This window comes from Numenius arquata, chromosome 8 (assembly GCF_964106895.1).
Source record: "Numenius arquata chromosome 8, bNumArq3.hap1.1, whole genome shotgun sequence".
Lineage (NCBI taxonomy): Eukaryota > Metazoa > Chordata > Aves > Charadriiformes > Scolopacidae > Numenius > Numenius arquata.
The window spans coordinates 43317039-43340484 of record NC_133583.1 but is presented as its reverse complement, the minus strand read 5'-3'; the positions used below and the strand labels follow the sequence as shown (position 1 = coordinate 43340484).

General features: G+C 36.2%; 1 protein-coding gene across 1 annotated transcript; it reads left to right on the top strand.

The window, feature by feature from the left end:
• Nucleotides 1-69: 69 nt before the first annotated feature.
• On the top strand, nucleotides 70-22745 carry CCDC18 (coiled-coil domain containing 18). Its single transcript, XM_074152705.1, has 24 exons — nucleotides 70-134; nucleotides 868-1015; nucleotides 1190-1346; nucleotides 1601-1768; nucleotides 3016-3125; nucleotides 4021-4149; nucleotides 6209-6305; nucleotides 7065-7186; nucleotides 8901-9210; nucleotides 10476-10576; nucleotides 10683-10843; nucleotides 11537-11757; nucleotides 12544-12654; nucleotides 13262-13393; nucleotides 14187-14321; nucleotides 14889-14966; nucleotides 16462-16578; nucleotides 17920-18087; nucleotides 18549-18691; nucleotides 19091-19254; nucleotides 20088-20301; nucleotides 20858-20957; nucleotides 22044-22160; nucleotides 22605-22745. The coding sequence occupies exons 2-24, from the start codon at nucleotides 885-887 to the stop codon at nucleotides 22743-22745; spliced, it is 3327 nt and encodes a 1108-aa protein (XP_074008806.1). The 5' UTR covers nucleotides 70-134; nucleotides 868-884.
• The last annotated feature ends 701 nt before the right edge of the window (nucleotides 22746-23446 follow it).

Below are 23446 nucleotides of genomic sequence, written 5' to 3'. Positions count from 1 at the left end.
GCCCCCGGGGGCGTGGGCGGGACCGGCCCCGCCGCGCAAAGGGAAGTGGGGGGGGGTGTGGCTGCGCATGCGCGGTGAGAGCTCGGCGGAGAAGGCGGGTTTTGTCTCTCGGGGCCCGCGGTGTTTGAAGCGGGGTAAGGAACGGGGGTCTCTGTGGAGCGGGAAGCGGGGTGCCGGGGAGGGCGTTACGAGGTGCCGTCGCTGTTACCGGCACGAATCCCCTCACGGCTTCCCCCCGTTTCCCCTCAGGGCGGCGGCGGCGGTGGCGTTGGTTTCTCCGACCGTTTCCCATCGAAATACCGCAGGCCTCACCTGCGAAGTCTTTTTTGCTGTGGTGAATGCTTTCCCCTCCGGTTTAGTCGCTCTCCTCCTTTGTGCTGTTAAGGCGTCGCTGCTCTGTTTTATTATTATTATTATTTTTTAATTTCACTGTTCACCGAGGCGCGTTTTGTGCATTGGTTGCGTAGGTGCTGTTACCCTGCCAGTTGCGTGGGACTTGGGAAGCAACTGAGACGCGTGTTGCAAGAGGCTTCTGGCAACTGATGTGTAGCAGGTTTTACCGTTTTTTTTTTGTTTTTTTTTTTTTTGTAAGTGGTGATTCGTGCAGCTTCTCATACTTCGCGAATGCCTACAGAACTCTCTTTCTCAAAAGCTAGTCTGTACAAATTGTCTTTTTTTATCTAGTGAATGTGGGAAGAGGTAGTGTGCAAAATGTATGTTTACATAGGGAAAGTAAGTATTTCCCTTTTTGTATTTTTCTTTTTTTCTCCTTTTTTCTATTTGCCTCATCTTGGTATCTTTAAAAGTATCTTTGCAAGTAGTATTCGCATACCTTTAACAATGTTTTACTATTAAATATTATTCTAGCCATACGTGTGGTACCAATGGAATATGGTATGTGGACTTGTGCTAAAAGCGCAGCTGATGAAGACCTGCTTGTAAATTGGCAGTCATTACGGAATCAGCTGAGGAGAACTGAAAAATATCTACAAACTGTAGAAGAAGAGCTTTCCACGTAAGACTGTGTTTGGGAATGGGAACAGCCTGTCTCTTGCAATATAAATCTTACTCAGTATAATGGGTTATCACAAGTAGCTCGTTTTGTGCTTTTCTTTTGAATACTCTTTATGAGCAATTTAAAAATAATAAAGAAAAAAATGATGTAGCAACTTTTTCCTCTCCCTCCCAGCACTAGTACGAGTGAACGTTATGGCCAATGCTTTGATGAAGGGGTCGACTTCACTCTGGAGGACCTTGTTCAGCCTAATTGCAACCACCAAGGCTTTTTCAACCATAAGAAGAATGCTGGTAAAACATCTTGCCAGGATTTTCAAAGAAAACCTGAAGTAAATATTGCACTTCATTACTTATTTGTATTACTCTGGTTTTCTATTCTTTGCTGTGTTTATGAATATTTTTTTGCTTTTAGGGCTTTGAGTTGATACACTCTAGCATTGGGCAATTATATCAGTGGAGCACTCGTAAACATAATATGATTTAAGTACATCTGTTCTGCAGAGTTTCCACCAATGTATATATTGCTTACATATGCACGTGTGTTTGTGTGTTTATATATAAAAAACTTTTTTTTTATGTTTAGTCTTACTCAGTATCTACAACTTCTGATAAAACCGTGGAAGAAATTGAATGTCTTAAGGAGAAGCTGGATGCCCTTCATGAGCAAAATGCATCTTTGGTTTCTCAGAACCACTGCCTAAAGAACAGAGTGGAAACAATGAATTTTGAATTGCTGCAGTCAAAAGCAAGAGTATGTATCTTTAGTGTATTCATCAAAAAGAAAGGCAAACCCTGAACCCCAAAAAACGCCTCAGTGACCATGACTTTTGAGTCTATAATTCCAAGCAGATAATGCTGTTTTTTTATCTTATCTTAATCTATCTAAATTAAGTATTTAAACTTTAAACTTTAAAGTTTAATATTCTATTTTTTCATAATATTCAACATTAATCTTGGAACAAAATAGTTTGGAATCTGTTTCTCCATAAGCAAAACAACAGTATTAATGATGAATTCTATCTACGCATGTTCCAAGGTTTAATCTAAAGCCAGTAAGTCACAAAATGATGAATACATTATGTAAGAAAATAGTTCAATAATGTATTTAGTACTGTACATTCACGTGTCTGAGCTACATTAGGACTGATGTGAATAATAATGGCACAGGACTCATTTGTGTATGAAATGAAAAATGTTGACCTTTCAGGTTGGATTCATATTGCTATGTTGAAAAAGCAAAGGTGAGTTAGAAGGAAATATTGTATCTAATAAGTCATTACTGATTTAATATACATTTGTACATACAGTTTTTTTCCAGGACAACTATATTATCATAGAATGGTATGGGTTGGAAGAGACCTTAAAGGTCATCGAGCTCCATCCCCCCTGCCATGGGCAGGGACACCTCCCACTAGACCAGGTTGCTCAGACCTCATCCAGCCTGGTCTTGAACACTTCCAGGGATGGGGCATCCGCAACTTCTCTGGGCAACCCATTCCAGTGTCTCACCACCCTCACAGTAAAGAATTTCTTCCTAATATCTATTCTAAGTCTCCCCTCTTTCAGTTTAAAACTGTTACCCAAATATTCTTATATTTGGTTTATAGGTAACATTAATAAAATACAGCTATGCTTAATGCTTATCGTTTTAGAAATATTATCTCCAAGACAGTACAAATAAGTAGATAAACAAAATGTTTGACTTTGGTGTGAAAAGAACAAATAGTGGGATGTAAGCTTTTGGGGAAGAGCATGAGACAAGATCAACATATAAAGAAATCAGTCTGCTGGACAGCATATCACACTGGAATGGTGCTAAGGAACTGGAAGGATGTTAAATAAGCAGAAAATTGGAGGTCAGCTTGTGTAGATAAACAAGCAGCTTCTACAGCAAGGTTAAGAGCACTGTATCATTCAGTAATTAGATTGTTCTTATGTGTCTCACCTGAAGGTATGTATACAAGTGTTAATGAAACCCCAAATATACTTGCATTTCAGATTTCTTATCTTGAATCAACTTTATGTACACATTTAGTCAGCATTCCGAAGTTGAAAGAACAGATTGTAAACTTGGAAGCAGAAGTTTCAGCTCAAGATAAAATTCTCAGGTAAGAAATGTACTTTTAAATCAACATTTTATTGTGGTTTGCTCGCTAGTCCAATCTCTTTGTCGGGATGACATAATTACTGGTGCTGTGTGGGTCATGTAATCTGGGGCTTGAAACTTTCATTTCAGAGCCATATATAGGAGGAGGAAGGTGTTTTATTTTGTACTGAATGCATATCAAGAAATGGAGAAAAACATAAGAAAGGCTGGCAAAAAAAATCAACTTATAATGTATGCTAAACATGAAAGTGCCCTTAGAACTGACTAGTGACTGTATGCTACATGACTGCATATCCTTAGTAAACAAGCATACATATTTTCAAACATGACTCTGCAGCATGTAGCGTAAAGGATTCTTTCTTCATAAATGTATTAATCAAGGCAAACAGCCACATAAAGCTAACATAAAGATTGTCCAGTGTCTGTCAGGAAGACATACCTGGCTGTCAGTTTATCTTACAGCCTCATGCTATATAATATTCAATTAATATCTCAATAGTTTGCCTTCACAAAATAAGTAAAAATACTTATATTTAAGTTATATTTTAGTGTTTCCCATGTGACCAGTCATACCTGCTGTTTTCCATCCTGACCAGTCATACCTATTGCCAGAAAAATGGTGCTGTCAATGTTCAGATCTCATGGCACAAAGTCAGCCATCTGGGTCCCTGGCAATTGTGATACCTGATGCCTATGGATCAGGTTTGGACACCACTCCAGACTGCAGACATACTCCCAGGGAGTCTGGAGACTCTCCATGTTCCAAACCTAGTTGTGAGAGTTGCAGCGTGTTTCACTAGTTCTCAAACATTGTCTGCAGAAAAGAACAACAAAAATCTAGTTTCTTTACCGAAAAAAGATCCTATTTTTTAATTTATGCTTTGTTTATTTGCTAGAGATGCAGAAGATAAACTGGATCAAAGCCAGAAAACAGGAATAGAAAGAGAAAACATGTTGCAAAGATATAAAAAAGACTACAAAAATCTGAAAATGGAGTTAATTGAACGAAGCAAACGAGGAAAGAGGTAGCTAATTAATTTTAATAAACTGAATAGTGAATAATAGCACATGAGTGTTTATTTCCATTGGCAGATGTTTACTTTGTGGAATCAAATGATTTCTCTGCTTTAAAGATGTTATTTAAAAAAAAAGGGGGGGAAATCATGTGTGAAAATACTTATTATTTAAATAGACACTTTTAAAATGTTGGAATTTTCCAGTAGTTGCAGGCTGAAATCTACCTGGTTACTAGTGTACATCACCTGTTTTTTCCCTTCAGAATAGATATACTGCAATGGAGAGCTGAAATGTGACCAGAACATATTTTTTCTGAATTATTTTTGACTTTGTCTTCCAAGAATCTACAGTGTATGCTCAGTATTCAGCAGTACTGAATGCTGTATTTTCGGGATTGGTGTGAGGAAAGTGATAGAAGCACAACTTAATCAAGAGAACATTCTTATATTATCTTTAATCTTACCTCTCTATATGGTACTGTAATCCGCATTTCCCTTTCCTATTGCCTCCTTTAGCCTAGTGATTGTGTGGCTAGTGGGAGGGTTAGGTGATTTCTTTTAACTGTTGGAAGTTACCATATGCAGTCCCATTACCTCCAAAATGTAACTTCAAAGAAATGAGAGGAATAAATAAAAAGATTCCTACCTGCCCGATTCATTTAACTGCATTACCTTGGGCAAAAATTCACTGACTTAATGACCTGGGAAAGCATTTCTTGAGCCTTTTGTATGCAAACCCCTTGTTTGGCTTGTCTGTCTACCCGTGAAATTACCTCTAACCTTCTTATAGCTAGACAAACGGAAATTCTGTGGCACTTGCACTATGTTCACTGCTTATTCAGAGCATGTGAGGTTGGAAGTAGCTGTACTTAGTTACTAGTTGTAAATGTAAATGTTTCGGTACTTTATTAAAACTGAGCTTCTGCCAGGTGTTAAAAGCAGTGTACACTGTTATGGATACTATTAACAATTATTACAGTTTGCTTTTAGTCAGTAATTACAACCACTTACTATTCTTTGGCCAAGCAAACTGAAGTGCTTTAGACTAACGCTATTTTGTTACTAACGCTATTTTGTTTGTTATTCTGAAATCCCTTTATCCCCTTCTCTGAATACTTTTGCTATCTCCAAATGGGCAGCGGTCCTCAGACTAAGAAACACCCATCTGAGGGTAGGCTGGACTTTGATGAGGTGCTTGCTCCATCCCCACAGTTTCCCTAGTGGAAGAGAAACAGATGTTACTGAGCAGCAGTAATTCTTGTGTACCTGTGCTGGGTGTCCTGAACAGACTGCATACCTGAGCTGTCCCACAGTTACTGTTCCAGCTTCTTCCCTAGTGAGTAGGGCTGGGGGAAAGTTAAGAAAGGGGAAGGGACACAGAGTAATAGAGTGAAATAGTAGGCAGTCTGGGTTGTTGCTTTGAAGAGTTGCTCACCTAATACCATCCCGGTCTCAGCTTCCTTTGCTATTATTGATGCCATCTCTCCAGTATCCTCCAAATAATTTATCCTTCAACTAGTTCCTGTCAGTCTCACCATAATTGCATCACGAGGGTGCCTTCAGTGTCAAAATCTTCTCTAGTTTTAAGGAGCACTGCTATCTATCATGCTATCCCAGTCCCTAAAATGGGCTTTTACTGGTAGGGACAGGAGGATGATTTGAAGCTTTTGAGGGGGAATCAAAAGTGTTTATTTCTACATTCCTAGTCTTACTAGAATTTTGTTTATGTTAATAAGAGACTTTTTTTTTATGTTAAAAAGAGACGTTTAGATGTGGTGTTGGGGGATATGATATAGGGAAGAACTTTGTAGTGTAGGGTAGATGGCTGGACTCGATGATCCCAACGGTCTCTTCCAACCTGGATGATTCTATGATTCTATGAATATGCAAAAAAGACATTTAAGATTAATTTATGCCTTGTGAAACTTTCTTTATCTAGGGCTTGGAAAGTTGGAAGAAGAAAGGAAGTTACCTGGAGCAATTAATTTAGTAGTTGTTTTTAGTAACTGGAGGAGGTAGTTACATAACGACTGAAATTTGTGATTTTTAAAATTGGTATACTTTGCAGAGCAGAACAGCAAAGAAACGAAGCTTTGTTGAATGCAGAGGAGCTGACAAGAGCTTTAAAAAGGTGTAAACAGAAAATGACTGAAAAACTAGAAAAGGTAAGAGTGTTTTCTTCACTTGTTTATGCCATGCTGTTAGGATTTTGCTTCTTCCAATAAGCTGGGCAGCAAACAACAACGGTTTCACCAGTGGGTCTATTGTTTCTGCTTGTTGGTGGCAAAGTCCTAAGAGAGGTGGGACAGGGTAAGCAACTGTTCGTGGTGATAACTTCAGTTATCCAGTTTTAAAATGTCTCCGCACAATCTGGACAGTCTGCATCTTTGAGGTATCCAAATACTGCCACTGTTTCTTCTGTCTTTTGCTTACCAGCTGGGAATTTTACATTTTAAAAGTATGTGATCCTTTTAAAAGAAGTCTTTTGATTCCATCTGTCTAACCTGTTCAATGAGACGTGAGCTAGAGAAGAGCTAAGATGAAAATGAAGTCATCTCCCAAAGTTCTGGTGGTCAAAATTGTTAATGCTTCCTGCCTTGTGGGAGGAGAAAATACAGGCCTGAGACAGTTAGCTCTAACAGAGTATTTTTATTTGATTAGACTTCTTTCCTTGTGGAAGGAGATGCCCTAAATATGCCCTAAAATATTAAACCAAAATAACATTACTTTTTTCCTAAATGACAGAAAAAAAGAAAAGTTATTTGCCCTTCTCCTTTTCACAACAGTGAGCAATAGAATTACCTACAGGCTTACCAGAAAGAAAAAAGAAACAGCACAGCATTTATGCTATTCTTCAAAAAAGCCTGTTGGCCATGGAAGCTTAGAATATTGTTGTACAGTAACGAAAAAAATTGCTTTTTAAGGTTAGAGCTGAAGAAGTAGTCTTGGGAAAACGTTTAATTAATTGTGAAAAAGAAAAAGAGAAGTTGAATGAAAAGTGTGTCAGCTACAGAAAGGATCTAGACATCCTAGAAGAGCAATTCAGGTAACGCAAAAGCTTTTAAAAATCTCTGTACACTTATTTGAGAATAAATTGCATGTTACGACTGTCACTGTGAATGTGCTGCTCAATTCGTGTAGTTCAAACCAAATCAGGACCAGCATCAGTGAACACTTAAGATCAATATCAGCAATACAACAGACAAACCATAATACTAAACAGGTAAAAAAGTATTAGCGTACACTTACAAATTTCTAAATTCTGTTCTATAACTAATTCTTAAAAGTTCTAATCCCACACGCTGCCACATATTCACAGTAATGAGCAGCACCCCACCAAGCCTTCTGGGAGCACAGGTTTCCTTGCTCACAGGCTGCTTCTGTGGGAGATAGAATCATAGAATGGTTAGAGTTGGAAGGGACCTTAAAGATCATTGATTTCCAACCCCCCTGCCATGGGCAGGGACACCTCCCACTAGACCAGGTTGCTCAAAGCACCCTCCAGCCTGGTCTTGTGGGATGTGGGAACTCTGGCTTTCTGTATACCTCTTGTGCTGCCTGCAGTCTGCCAATCTGCCTGCCAAGGAGAAAGCACCCTGTGAGTCCCTTACACCCCCAGGTGTGAGTCCTTACTTGTTGCACACCATATTGTCAGTCCTTAGGCTAGAATGAGAGATTCTCTTGGCATCCAGTGGGGAGGCTGCACTCAGGCCTGAGCAGAAGTTGTGATGCTGGCTGGAACTTCTGAAAGTGTCAAATGAGGTTTTGACTGCTACTCTGTTCCCACTCCAAGGTCCTTTCCCGCTGTTGCAAATTTTTATGCTCCTTGTTATGTTTCTTTTTCAAGCTGAACCCCACTTGGTTTCAGAAGTCTTGTGGTAATTCCATCATTACTTTAATAAGGGAAGACAACCATCAGCTGGTTGTCTGTACCATTATTGGGTTGGGACAAACACCTTCTCAGACAGTTTTGGGTATCCCATTCACACGCACTGTCCACACCCACATTCCTGTCTTAACAATTGTTCTTTAGGCCATTTTGGCAAGGGTGGGCAGTGTGTGAGCTCCCTTACGCTAGCTTGAGCCTGTTTAAAAGCTCTCTGCTGCTGCTGGAGGTCTTTACCCTAGTCTGCCCTCTTTTCTCTGCTAACTTGCACTTGTTTTGGCACTCACTCATCAGGACCTTTGCCAAGCTAATTCAGTTTGCAAAATCAATAGGTATTTTAAAAAGTGAGTAATTTGTGATGGGCTAAAAATACACTTGGCTCACTGTACAATCAGATACAAGGGGAGAGAATAAATAGGATGCCTCCCTCTCTTGTTAGTAGCAGAATGTTTGACTAGCTAAGTCTTAGTATGTTATCTTACACCATTGTCATTTTAGATATAGTTATGTAGTTATTTTCTTCTGTTCTTAAATTTTCTTGGTTTTAGCGTAGTTAAAGCCACCTCGAACTGTTTCCTACCAGTGACTGCTCATAGTGCTTAAAACTTTATTAAGTTGCTTAAGAATGAGAAGTAGTTTATTCTGTCCTTTTGTTTGCTGGTAGCAGTTTGCATCTTGGTCCTTAAGAACAGTGTAAGCTTAGTAAAGCAGTGAAAACTTTTCTGTCCTTTGTATGGAGCTAATCCTAGATTTCGATGGGTAAACTATTGAAACCATATAGTTATGGTGTGTTCTTCTAGTACTTTTAATAATGAAAATCCTAATCTACTTCTCTATGTTGAGCTATACCTTTTCAATGGACATACTTTTTTAGGCAATTAAAGGAAGAGAATCGTAGTTCAAAAGAAGAAATTAAGACTCTAGAGGCAAAGAACGCTGAAATGGTATCAATGCTGACTCGATCTGATCAGAAGATCATTGAGCTTGAGAATGAACTTAGTGAAAAAGAAATAGTACTTAAAGAGAAGAATGCTCTAATAAGTGAAAACGCAGAGCTGAGAGCACTTACTGCACAGCAACAGAGCCGCTTGAAATTATGCCATCAAGAAATTGAGAATTCAAGGGAAGAGCTCAACATACTAGAAACCATTATTTCCCAGTTGTCTCTAAGCTCATCTGAAGAGGTACTGTAACTGGTACATCCTTACAAATTGCATTATGCATCATAAACAATTCTAACTGACATTGTATAGAAATCCTGTGATGTTCTTGAGAAATAATCTGAGTCAAATATCTTTGGTTTTCAAGATGCATGGATAAAATGTTTTCTTAATTTAAATATTTTACTTGTGCCTTCTCATTTAAGAACAAGGAATAGGTGCTTTGAAATTGATTAATCAGCAAGCATTTAAAATAACACTTTCTGTTCCTCTGTTCTATGTATTGATTGTTCAGATGTAGGTATATTCTCTAAAAAGTGATGTCCTAATATATGACGCTGAGGTTCTTCTCAGTAGAACAGTATGACATTTCCCGTATGGCAGACACATTGTGTCACACAGCCAGAGTTGATGTGTCAACCTCAGCAATGGAGAAATTGGAGCAGGAGAGGTGTTTGCAGGAACTTTTTTTTTTTTACTGGGAAAGAGAAGGTGCACCTTCCCTGACTGCAGATCAACCCTGGTTTATGAGCCTGAAGCTTGTACTGGTGAAGTTTATCGCTAAACTGAGTGATTGGAAGAGTCATGTAAAAAACCTAAATTTGTGAACTGACTGGGCTTACTGGAGGAACCGTTTGGGAAGTCAGGAAGGGCTAGAAAGACACATGAAGTCAGGAGCACAGATTGCATCAGATATCTTTATTTTTGAAGTATAAATGTGAGTAATTGTAATGAAAGCAAAATCGAGAGTATGCGTTCTGTATGATTGTGTAATTGCCAAAGTGACCTCTGCTGAAGAGACTATAGTAATTTTGTATCAAAATTATGTTTTGGGCTGTTGTGACCACAGACATTTATTTGGAAGTTTAATGGATTATTCAGAAGCCTTCTGTAACTTGACGGGAAAAATGGTATTAAATACATCATGCTTCCTTTCAGATTTTGATGCTGCAAGAAGTTCAAAATGTAGAATTCCTGATAATATCTCCATTTACTTAATTTTTCACAGCAAAAATGTTCATGCTTCAGTACCTATGCAAAGATATCTAAACGAATGGTCTCGGTTTCGGAGGGCCTTAATGCCTGTGGTTTCTACTAATGTCAGAGAAACCTGCAATGCTATGCAAGCACTTAGGAGAATAATTTTAAAGATCAAGTTATCCAAACGTTTAACATCCTGGCATATGTGTCTTAAATTTTATATGCTAGTGTAACACGTGAGTTAATCATGCTATGAAGCAATAAAAAGTCTATTTTTGCATTGATCTTGGTTTTCCCTTAACTTTTAGTTTAAATGGCACCACTTGAAACATCATCTCTCCAGTTCCTCAACAAAGGAAGCTCTCTCTGAATCTTGTGAATCAAATAAACCTTTGATTGCAGACCTAAGGTATAACTGTTTGATTAATGAATTGTGGCAAGAATAGGCAGATAAGGTAGTATTGGAACTAGCACGTAGAAAAGATGTTAAAGAATTGTCTCCTCCTTTATAATAGCATTGAACTAGCAATGAAAGAAGCAGAAATTCAAAAGCCTTGTGCAAACTTAACTGTCCGTAGTGGAGCTGAGCGTCTTTCTAACGATAATGAGGGACAAGAAAATAGCAGGTTATGTGGCCTGGAAATGGAGCCTGTCAAATTGATCACAAGTCAAGGAGGTAAGCTTACCAAAATAGCTGTCCAGTTCTGCCTGATTAATCCACAGTACAGGAGTTTTTTGGTGGGGTTTAAATAGTTGGGTTTTTTTTTTAGTGGCTCTGTGAACTAATAGATATGGTTTGGTTGAATAGGGAGCATTTTGCCACCTTGGAATTCTGGAAACTGACATTTTTTCAAGGCACAATATTCTTCTTCCTTTTGCTAGTTAAGTTATAATATGTATATAATATATACATATATTATGTATATAATAACTGATCAGCAATATCCAAGCTACGAGTTGTATTGAAACAGAACAGTGTATTTTTTTCTTTATGCAGGTTATGCTACCATGTCCACATCTTCTTTGATTCTGTTCTTTGTATCTTGCTGTTGCAGAATTTCTGCGATCGCTTTTGTGATTACTGTTAGGACTGCTCCATGAAACTGCTTCAGGGCACCTGTATAATGATGCTGTCTTCCATTTTTTGCTTGTTTGTTGGGAGTTGGTTGGTTTGTTTGTTTTAATGAACCACAGCTTTCCTGTATCATTACAGGGAAAAAATAAACAGTCTTGTTTCTGAATACTGTATGTGTTAGTTCAATATGCTATCATGAAATTATATTTCTTCTCTTTGGTTTATATGATTGTTTGCTTGAGTGCTGGTTTGTGTGTTCTTTTATAAATTAATCTTTATTTTTTCTACTTTGAGAGAGGAGAAAACATCAACAGTTGGCACTTATCAGCAAACAATTTGAAAAGGAGAGGCAAAGATTCCGGAAAGAGATAGAAGTATTACGTGCTAAACTGACAAAAGCAGATGATGAGAATTCTTCTTTGAAGACTAGCATGGCTCAGAGAGCCAGTCAGTTTCAAGTCATACAGGAAGATCTGTTGAAGAAGGCTTCAAAAACTAGTAGCTTAGAGAGAGAAGTAAGTTTTTTAGCAGCATTGAAAAATATATGTTGCTTTTTGTTTACTTCAGTAATTGAAGATAGTTAAGACAGTAGTTATGGAAAAACTGCAATTGCCATATTAATTTTAAAATCTGGCTTATTTAAGAAAAGTTGGAAATAAACTGAAAGATAGCAGCCTTTGTTAGTTGTCAGAAATCTCGTTTTAAAGCTGATGTAGTTGTTGGGCTTTTTTACTACTATTTTGATTTGTTATGTGGAAAATATGCACAGACTTCTTGCAGTGGTATGGTTGAGTTAATGTGTAGTCTTAAGAAATCAATGTTGAAGGAATAGTTGTATTTTTTCTTATTAAATGTTTAGTACGGTTGCCAGAGATTAACATCATTACCAGAGTCACAAAAGAAAGAAATTAAGCTTCAGCTGGCTCTTCTCTGGTTGAACAAGTTAAAATGCTAATGTTTACATTCTGGTGCTAATGTGTTTATAGAATTCCAGTGTAATGGAATTTATAGTATTTCCTAATAATGGCCATAAATGTTATAGATCTGTAATATCTCATTCACTCATATGGCACTGATAATTATCATGAATTGGATCCATTTGAGGTAAATTGTCCTGAATTCTTCTCTGTAAGTAATACAAAGTTTAATAGATTGTCTATTTTTGTACAAACAGATAATTAAAAATAATATGAAACAGTAGTAGCTGAAATGACATTGGTGGTGAGAAAATATATACAAATAATAGAATAAACCTGAAACAGTTGTCTTCATGCTGGTGTTTGTACCATATTTAATTTCAGGTAACAAAGAAATCTTCTCAACTTTCTGCACTTGAGAAACAGTTGGAAGAAAAGACTATTGCTTATTCATCTGCTGCAGCAAGAAATACAAAGTTGGAACAGGAACTCATGGTAAAATGTTCGAGTGAGAAACTGTATTTATGTAAAAAGACATAAATGGAGATTAAAGTTTAAGTTAAAACAGCATTATTCTACGTATTCAAAATGGATAGGCTTTCAGATCTGCTAAACAATCTGTGCAGTTCTTAGACAGTGCAGTTTTAAAAATCTGAACCTTGTTTCAAATAAAACATCCCTGACGCTTGCAGCAATTCCAGTCTGGGTATCGTTATGCAAACTTTTTTAGTTTTGAGAAGGGGTCTAAGGTTGCTAGAAAAATAAACTATTTCGGTTGTCCCTTTCAAATGGAAACCTGTATTTTAAAGTCTCTATCCACATCAATGTGGGATTCGTTTTTGTCTCTGTCAGAACTTCCTTGCTCCAGTTGCTATAATCTGTGCCAGTAGTCCACCTTGGTAGACACCTTGTCTCTGTGTAGTGGCTGCATTTAGTGGCATTCTATACCTGTATTACAGTAGTGCCATCCTTTGAGATGAAACATGCTGTGTATAACTTCAGGATTTTGTGTTGTTCTTTTATGAAATCTAGGAAGGCAATCATCAAATAAAATACTGCTAAATATTGTTATTAAGTCCTTTTTGTTGTTGCTGTTGCTCAGGGGAAGAACAGACGCATTCATGAGTTGGAAACAACTATCAGTGAAGAACACGAGCAAATAACTTCTGCTTTTGAAAAAGCAAAATTGGTTCACCTTGAGCAGCACAAAGAGATGGAGAAACAGATTGAACTAGTAAGACCTTCCTTGTGTGCTAGTATGTGAGTGATACACTTGGTAACTTTTTCCCTATGTTAATTTCTCTTTTTAGTAATTTTGAGGCAGATGTCCAATTAACAAGTTGCATCTTCTCTCTACATCTCCTGATTTTTAGTTCATTTTCCATTAATGCTATGCAATCTATGCATAGCTATGCAATGCTATAAAATCATAATGATTTCCCTCTAAGATATTCATATCCTGTTTTCTGCTCAACTGAAGAGAAATAGGGACTTAAGAAGAATACTGTTGTTCTTTGTTCCAAACAGGGGAAAAAAAAAAAAGATTTTTTTTGTCTACTGGGATTAAACCATTACAACTTCTAACAATTTTCTTTCATTTGCTGACTCTCTGCCAGCCTGAGCCTTATGAGTATCTATGTTCAGGCAGAATTGGTGGTAGGCTTTTCAGTCTTTACAGAAGAATTCTGTTGCTTGATGAGATTAGAAATATAACTGCAGCTATTTATAGCTGTTCAAGAAGCTTGTCATCTTTTACTAAAGAATGTATGCGTGCCTTTTTGTCTTGGCCGATGACAGGCAATTACACTCTGTCTGCCCTCATTCTCTTGATTCTCCTGTTGCTTTAAAATATTAAGCGTTTGGGATTTCTTGATATTTTTAAGATTCTGCAATACTGCTGATGGCAGGAATGTATTTGCTTTTCATTCTTAAAGTGATGAGTGAATAGAACTGAATGATGTATTTAGATGCACAATTTCTCTGAAAAAGCTCATTAAAATAATGAACCATAAATTACTTTCGGACAGCTTCAGACACAGCTGGAGAAGAAACATCAACAATTCACTGAACAAGAGAAAATAATATCTATTTTGCAACAAGATGTTATACATAAACAGCATCGCATTGAGTCATTGGATGGGATGCTGATGGAAAGCAGAGAGGTAAGGTTGGCTCTTGACTTTCTTTAAATGCATATCAAACAAGTGACTAATAATGATGAAAAGCATACCCATAAACACATGGAAAAATTGGAGAAAATGTAAGATACTTATGTTTTTGCTTCTTAATCCTTGATTGAGTAATTGACTGGATCTAGTGTAGTCCCCAGCTACTACTATTACGTATTGTATAAACTTTAATGACATTTCATTATTTTTTGTCTCAGCACTCTATTTATGCCTCTGGTTTTCCCCTTGGGCTCCAATCAAAGGAAAGAAATCTGGATAAACAACTATTGCATTTATTCTGTGCTAGCTGGAAAACCAAGAATGTTCTATTATGGCAAAGTTTTATTCCTTTTAATAATTCCTGCTGCTGCAGAATATGAAGGACACTTATCAGGAACCAAACTCACTTCAGAGAATGAAGTACACAAATACAGTATACAAGCAATTGTGTTTTAAATACACTGATCTATTTTTTTCTGATTCTTAGTATGAGTTTTTATTAGTTAAATTACTGTTACTATATTTCATTTTGTTATCTTGAATAAAACTGTGTACAAACAGGAAATGGAAAATCAAAATGTCAAGAAAGATCAAGGACTGAAGGTGCTGAAAAGTCAGTTAACAGAAGAAACAATCAAAGTTAGTAAGCTCTTTGTAATTTTCAATTAATAGTTTTAAAGTTTGCAGTAATGGTGTGCTTCCTTTTACCCTCTATAGAAAAAATATATTAAGGCTGCTTTATAGGAATTTTTCTCATGTAAGTATTTCAGAAATCATTAGCCTGAAGTTTTTCCATTTTTGGTGTTTGTTTTTTTTAATTAAAAGAAGTGTGATGAAACCTGCAGTAAGAGATTATGCAATGCATAATTGCTTTATAAAATTACTGTAGTTACAAATAGGGCAGATTTGTGCTTGTTGTACTCTTGAAGTAAAATGTTATCTAACAAAGATAATGTTATGTAGGGTTTTGCTCTAGATATGACTTATATTTTAGACATATGTCTAATTTAGACATATGTCTATTGATCATGTTTTTAGCCATCTATGCTTCTTCCTGCTGCTTGCCAGATAAATGTTTTCCATGCAGCACTTGAAACAGTATTTTAAGGATTCTCATGGGGTGATTTACCACCGTCGGGTTTCAAACGGTATTAAATCTTCAGGATATCACTAGGAGAAGATACTGGGGACTTAGCTGGTAGCATGCTATTTCTGAACTTGCATTGGACCAGTTTTCTGTCTGAGTGGCTTTGTAGTATTTGGGATGTTTCCCAAGATTTAAAATTAGGACCTATTATTGCTTCTCTTTGAAAAGCTCTTGATTTGGGTGGGGGGAGAGGTATACAATCCAATGTGGTTTAGAAAACTGGTAGTATTGAAAGAGTTAGCCAATCTGCACAATTTGACACAATTCTTGTTGTTGAGACAAGTCGTCTTAGTGTTGAAAGCAAACAATTAAGTTTAATTACTATGGCTTAAGATGTCTGGGGGTTTGTTCATTATAACTTTTATCTGTTTGAGGTTATAACATATTTGTTAGAGACTACTCAAATCCAAATTAATAGTAAAAGGGTGAAATAGATTAGTAGTGTTGACATTGCTAAAAGCTTTACCTTTTTATTTTGGTAGAACGCAGGCACTGTCTGTCAGTGCAGAAAGGAAAAACAAATGCTGTTTAGTAGCTTTCTGAGATGAATTGTATTAAAATCTGAATGTTATTTTTGGAAAAGACTTGCCACGACTCACATATGATGATAATTCCAAATTTATTTACAGAATTCTATATGGAATAAAACGTGGTGGACTGATGATGCGGTATTGGGCATATGTTTGCTACTAGCTACTGACAAATTTTAGCTACTGACAAATACTGGAATATCTTTTCTTAACTAGTAGTCTCATCTGATTTAAAGACAGTCTAAAGTATTGTAATTTAATTTCACAAATAACTTTTATTTCTGAGTAGTACTTCAGTTTTTAAGTTTATGATAATCTTCCATGCCTGTTTTAATGCTCTAGATAAAAATGTAGCATTTCAGATGTTTCACACAAAGGTGTGTTTTAACACTTTTTTTTAGACTAGTTAATAAACATTATGCCATGCAATTTTAAGTAATCTATTGCATTCAACTAGGTGAGACAACTTGAGTCAGCACTAGACGTATGTAAGGAAGAAGTTGCACTGTACTTGAGTCAGTCACAAGAAAATAAGGAGGTATTTGAAAATCAACTCAAAAAGAAGTCTGAAGAGGTAACAGCTTGTTTTAACAACTCTTCTGTATTGCAGAGAACACTTGTTATGAAAGATTTAATCTGAAAGTTTGTCTGTGAAATAAAATACAAAACATTTGCTGGGAAAAGACTATATATTTTGTGAGGGGAAAATCATAACTAAGAAACACTGGATAAGCTCAAGAAAAAGAAATACCAAAAATGAATGAATTGTTGAGAGAAGTAACAAAATTAGAATTAAGTGAAAAAGCATGAAAAAAAAATGGAGAGCGTGCTATTGCAATATAAACTTAGGTGCACGTAATTGATTTGTGTTTCAAGTACCTTAATGGGGAAGAAGACCTGGGCATAAGAAAATTTTTACTTCAAGCCCCTGAGTTTTATCATATTGTCCACTACTACATGAAAGCAAGAAAGAATTAAATAAAAACTTATACTAATAATATTTAAACTTATGGGGTTGACTAACCACATGAACTAACTATCATAGTAGGCTGTTTGTGTCAGTGCTGCCCTCCCTGCTGAGAGATAGGCTTTAGTTAACCAGAGATTACTATACCCTGTACAGGAGTAACTGGATGGAAATCTATAGTCTGTGTTAGACATAAGCCTGTGATATTTACTGCTGCTTTCTAACCCCTAAAATCTGTTGTTGTTGTACTGTATATGAAGAGACTGGATGCTGTGTGAAACTCAAGGGGAGCAAGCGAGGCTTTTTAATTGTGAACAATGTTTTCATAAGTAAGTGACAGAGTCACTACTTCCACTTTCCACTTTGGGGTGAGCAGTTAGTGATAATTTTTTTTTTCTTTTTTTAAAGAAGCTTTCTATTTTTATTTTTTTTTTTCAAAAAAATCTTGGCATTCATGACTGAGAAATCAGGTCATTCAACATGTGACAAGTTAGGCACTCAGAATTCCTGTTTTTTATTGGAACGACTATAGTCATAGAGGCAGGAGGAAATAAATGGGAGGACTGAGAACAAAATCTCAAGGAGAAAACAAGGACTTTCTGAGAAATATAGTAAGAAAAGTGACAGAAAGAAAAGTAGTTCAGTAATTTAAAAATGGAAAATGTTTGTTATATATGTTTTAAAAATATTGACCAGTTTAGGTATATTTAGAAAGCAAGAAGTCAAACTGTGGCTGATGAGTTACTTCTTTCCTCACTTTATAAAGCACAACTCAGTGATGAACTATGAGGTGTTATGTACTGTTGAAACTGTAATGCAACTAAATTCAGAGCCAGAAGTTTTATTGAGTCATAGGTGTGATTCTGTGCTCATTGAGAATGAAGAGAATAGCTGATGCAAGTGCAAATAAAAATATGTTATTGTAATAGAAAATGAATGTATTTTCAGGTTCATTATTTACAGAAAGAAATAAAACTAAAAAATCGGAATATTCAGGACACAAGTGAACAAAATATTCTCCTACAACAAACTTTGCATCATCAGCAGCAAATGTTACAGCAAGAAACTATTAGAAATGGGGAGCTGGAAGATAATCAAATTAAACTTGAAAAACAGGTACAGTACGCTGAGAAGTGTCTACATAAAGACAAATAATTAAATGCTTTTATAAAAGTTTTTGTAATACCCTTAAAATCTGAATGTTTCTTTGGTAACTGAGTTGATAGTTATTATTTTAGATATATCTAAAATAAAGAGTTTAGTGGTTTGTTTTGTCTTAAACTAGGTTCTGTGCCATTAGAAACTCTAGCTAGCATTAGAGTGGCAAGTATTTGGAAAATCAAACCCTAGACTGCAATTAAGGAAAGCTGTGTTGAAATTCAGAAAGTTAAATCCTGTTATATTTACTAGAAATTATTTGTCTTTCAAATGTGACTGCAAAGTTCTAGTCTTAAATTGAATGTATGTTGAATGTATTGAATGTGAATTTTGCTATATGAGTTGCAAGACAAAGATGCATATTTCTTTGGTATGTAATTTAAAAGTACCAACATTTTTTTAAATACTGTTTTAAATAGGTATCCCATTTGGAACAAGAGCTTCATAAGCAGAAAACATATGCAGAAGATGAGTTGAGAAAGGCAGAGGAGAAACTTCGCCTAGCTATTCAGGAAGCAGATTTAAACAGACAGAAGGTGGATGAACTTAATAGTACAGTCAGGTAGGTTTAGAATAACTGAGAGGTATATTCTGTCTGTGTATGAGCATAGACTGGAAATCAGAAGGGAAGTTTCGAACTAGCAGAGGCCTCAGTTTCTTGAACAGTCTTCCAACAGGATTAATGCATGTCCAGGCAACCTATTTAGCCTTAAGATGGCACTTCATAATGCAATTCAATTCATAAATGTATCGAGTTGCTTGTAATTCTAGGTAGTAGATTATAGGAGTGCTTGGTAGTCTATAAGAATATGGTTTTTATTGTGAGAAAAGCCTACTTAATATGACCCTTTTATTTCTATTTTATTACCAAATGCTTGTTGTCTTAGAGCATATAAGGACATACGCATGTTGCTTTTATTATTACAAGGTTCATTTTGTTCTGGTTGCTTCTTCTATTTAGACAAATTAAATTGGAGATGGATCAGTGCAAGAATGAACTTACTGGTATGGAAAAAGAAGTAGTGCAATTAAAACGAGACTGTGAAGATAAAGCAATGCAGATAAATCAGTTGGATATTACCTTGGAAGAAGCACGATCGGAGCTCAATGAAAAGGCCTGTGAGGGTAATGTCACTATTTTGTTTTGCAGGCTTCCTTTTATCATGCTATCTCTCTGTATGTATTAGACTAGACATTTTTTCTTTTTCCCCTGTTTTATAATCATGTATATGAGAGTAAAAATATGATAATTTTGATGGAGGGGTCACTTTTTTTTTAATGTGTTGGCAATTCCACTGTTTTTAAAAGAAAGAAAGGAAAAAAAATAAAAAAACCCAACCCCTCAAAAACCGCACAAACTTTATTTAACCTACCTTTCCAAATTCTCACTTTGTGGGATGTACCTTTACCCCAGGTGAAATGAATAAGTAGTTTTCCCTGTAAATTGGTAATGCAGATTCTTAATGTGGTAATCAGACAAGGCACATAGATTTAATTAGGGCATATGTTATTTACAAAACTGCAGCTCTTTCAAACAGACAGAAAACCCTACAAGAGAGTCTATGGAAATAACAAACTTTCCAACCCCTCCTCCTCCATTTAATTTTACCATTCTTTCAAACCAGAGTCTCACTAACAATTTTGCTTGAGTTTTCCATAGCACTGCATATTCAGTTACAATGTTGTCTCTACTTTCTCCTTGGCCAAATGTTTTTAGATACATCCTTATACTTCAAGTCAATTATAGCTTATGAGCTGAATAAAAGCAGAAGAGACTTAGCTGACATGAAAAGGCGGTTTTATAACCTCAGAAGTCACTGTTTTTCTAGATTTTGCTAAAAATACTGATTCTGAAAATTTATTATAACAGCAAGTGCTAGTAGGCAGCTGTGTTGCATAAAGGCCCTGACTTACTGATGATTGAATATTTTGTGTTTTGTGTTGTGTGTGTAAAATAGTGAATAATTTAGAAGATAAGCTGCTTCGAAGTGAGACTTGCCACAGGGAAGCCTTACAGAAAATAGTTAAACTAGAATCTGCGTTAGAGAATGCCCATGGAGAATTGAAAATCACTTCTGCGCAGCTTCATGAATTGCAAGATGCATTACAGAAAGCACAGTCTTCTCTGGAGGAGAAGCATGTTGCTATCGTGGATCTAACAACTGAGGTCAGGTAAGCTGGTATCTTTTCCATCCTGAAAACTTAGTTGTGTTAGTTTTTCCTTAGGAATAGCAAGTAGTTTGGATGGTCGTCTCGTATTTTTTTAGCAGCTCTCTGTAATTTTTAGGTGGTTTGTGGCTGTAAGATAATTTGATACAGTAGCTCCTGAGCTCACTTTTAATTTCTAAAAGTGGTGCTGAATTCTTTTTTGGGAATTCTGTTTTAAAATCTGCTAAAATTTTCTGAATCACAAAGTTGTGAAATAATTGTAAGAGGAGTTACTTTCTTTCATAGTGAAATCATCCAGTTTCCTTTCTTCTGTGCTATTCTTTTTTTTAAGAACACATTGTCCTGAAAACCAATTAAATAACTTGAATAAAGAAACTATTGGCAAATTTCCACCTGGAATGTAGTTAACAGAATTATTCCCTTTGGGCTTGTTTTTTTTGCAAACAATTAGTTGATTCATGTTTTTTAAGTAAGTAATAGATCTCATGATCTTCAAGCTGCATACTTGAAGATAAGCAACAGAATGTGGATTAAGCAATTAAACATATGAGAATTTCAGGTATTGCAAGGGGGAAATTGAAGACAAAAAACAAGAACTCCTTGACATGGACTGCGCGTTGAAAGAAAGGAATTGGGAATTGAAACAAAGAGCAGCTCAGGTCAGATCACTTAAAGTATGTTACTGATAACTACCCTGTTATGTAGTAGATAACTTATAAAAAGTCCACTAGGTTTAATTGCCTGCACACATAGTTCCAAATTGTACTGTTAATTTAAATTGTGTCAACCTCAAAAACAGCTGTATATTACTGAAGCCTTATGGTACCAGGAAAATCAGGTTGTGCTCCCCTAAGGGACCACAGACTACTGTTTTGGTAGAACAGAAGCCTTGTGCAAATCCGTCCCGTAATTCTTCCTTAGCGATACAATTACAGGACAACTGTTGTTACCTTGTTTGATAAAATGAAGGAAAAATCTGCACTGAAGTGTGCTTGGAGGTGACAGATTCCTTGTTTGTACTGGAGCATATTTGATTAGCTCTAAAGCAACCTCTAAATGTGAAACAGTATCTTTGCTGTGAATAACTTTCTGTAGCTCATTTTCAGTCTTTTCGTCTGGCTTCAGGATTTGATACCCATCATGGAAAAACTATTATTCTGTCACTTACAATTAGCCTTCTAATAGCTACTTCTTGCGGGAGTTACCAGCCTTTGTATCCAAGAATGTTTGAGGTGCAGAGAGGAGGGGAGGGGTAGGGATTTAAAAAAAAAAAAAAACAACCAACAACAAAGCAAAACAAAAAAATCTTTTGAAGGAACTGGCGCTGTAAGGAGGCCAGACCTTCCAATATACTTTTGCCACAATACCCTGTGAGCAGCTCCAGGAATTCAGCAAAGCAATAGGATTTTTGTTTGCTTTGGCAATACTTGGTGCTTTCTAACAAGATGGATTAGTATACTAAGCTACTCATTACATTCCATTTAAAATGAGAACTAAGTTTGTATTCTGTGTATCTGAGGGCAAAACATATTCAGTTATGGACTTTTTCCCCTTTTCTCTTTGTGTTTGGCCCCAACTTTGTAAGTGAGACTTGCATTTTTATATTGACTGCTTGAGAGAGTATTCTTCAGACTACAAAGGATTAGTTTCATTCCTTTTGCTGTCATATTTGTAATGTTGCTTCTTAAAATCTGCATAATAGTTCACAATAAAATAACTAATTTTCTTCCTTTTTTTATCTCTAGATTACGCAGTTGGATATGGCAGTTCGTGAACATAAGGGAGAAATGGAACAACAAATAATTCAATTAGAGTGCAATTTAGAGAAGTCAGAGTTAGAAATTAAGGAATGCAATAAACAGGTAATTCTTGCTGAAATTGAAAATCCAGTTTCCCTAAAAAAGGCAGCTAATTCTATGAGGAAGTCTGGTCCTAGGACACAATAGCCAGCCAGGTTTAAACTAGAACAATAAAACTAATTCTTTGTTATAGGGAGAGGGGAGGGTGTACCTTAACGTACCTGCAAAAATATTTTATGTTTGTAGAGAAAAATTAAAAATTTTGCAGGGAAATACCAGTATAAAAATGAAAATGTGTTCTTTTACTTGGTATGATATAGCTCTCAAACTGTTGTTTTAATAAAGGAATATGTTGACAAAATAAAATAAGGCAATCCAAAGTCAGAGGTAATACTGATGGTATTTGTGAGTTTTTTGTTTGGGGTGGTTTTGGTTGGTTTTTTTTTTTTTTTTAATTGTCTTGATTTCAGTAAAATCTGTTCTGATTTAATTGAATTTGCTGTTCAGATTGAGAACTTGGAGAAGAAACTGCAGTGTTCTAAAGATGAACTTCGTGAAAAAGAGTTTGAATTGCTCCAGAGAGATCAAGAAATAAATCAGCTGAAGAAAAAAATTGAAAGAAAACAACAGAGCCTAGAAGCTCTTTGAAAAGGTAAAACATTCCTTGGATACACAAAAAATTCTAAATTTTTAATGCTATTACTGTAACTGTCTAGAAGGAATGATACAATGTCTCTTTAGAATAAAGAATAACTTCTCCCCAAGTAATTGTATTCTATATCCTGGTGTTTGCTGAATCTTAATCCCCTGAAGCTAAACCAGTTGAATGATTTAAAAATTACAAATTTAATGGCACATTTTATTGTCTGCTTTGTGGAGAAATTTGAATATTGATTATCTTTAGTAACCTGATGTTCCGGCTATGGACATGGTTTTCTCAGAGAAGTCTTCTTTCTGTATAGTCACTGAAGGTGTCTGATCTGTATTTTAGATCGTGGGGTTTTGGCTCTGTCGTAGCTCAATGTGAAGGTTCTTTCACTGCAAATTAAAGCCATGTCAGCTCTTCCATTTTGATTTCTGTTAAAGGTTGTTTATGACAGTTGAGAACAGGACAGTGCCTGCTGCTACTTTTCACACATCACTAACATATTTCCAATTTTTCCTAAGACTTTGGGGATGATCCTGAAGGAAAGGGTTTCCTCCCTAGCCCCTGTACGACTGCTGACTTGACCCTTCCTTTCCAGACAAATTGCCTTGTTACTCATTTTGTGAAGTAATACCACGTAGGGGGAGGCCCAAGAATGTGGTAAGAAAAGCTTTGAAAATAGGCCTATTCCAGTCATGTTCCT

Coding starts and splice junctions, on each gene's coding strand:
- CCDC18 (XM_074152705.1), top strand. CDS start 885: ATGGAATATGGTATGTGGACTTGTGCTAAAAGCGCAGCTGATGAAGAC. Junction 14,967..16,461: donor TAACAGAAGAAACAATCAAA/GTTAGTAAGCTC, acceptor GCATTCAACTAG/GTGAGACAACTTGAGTCAGC. Junction 16,579..17,919: donor TCAAAAAGAAGTCTGAAGAG/GTAACAGCTTGT, acceptor ATGTATTTTCAG/GTTCATTATTTACAGAAAGA.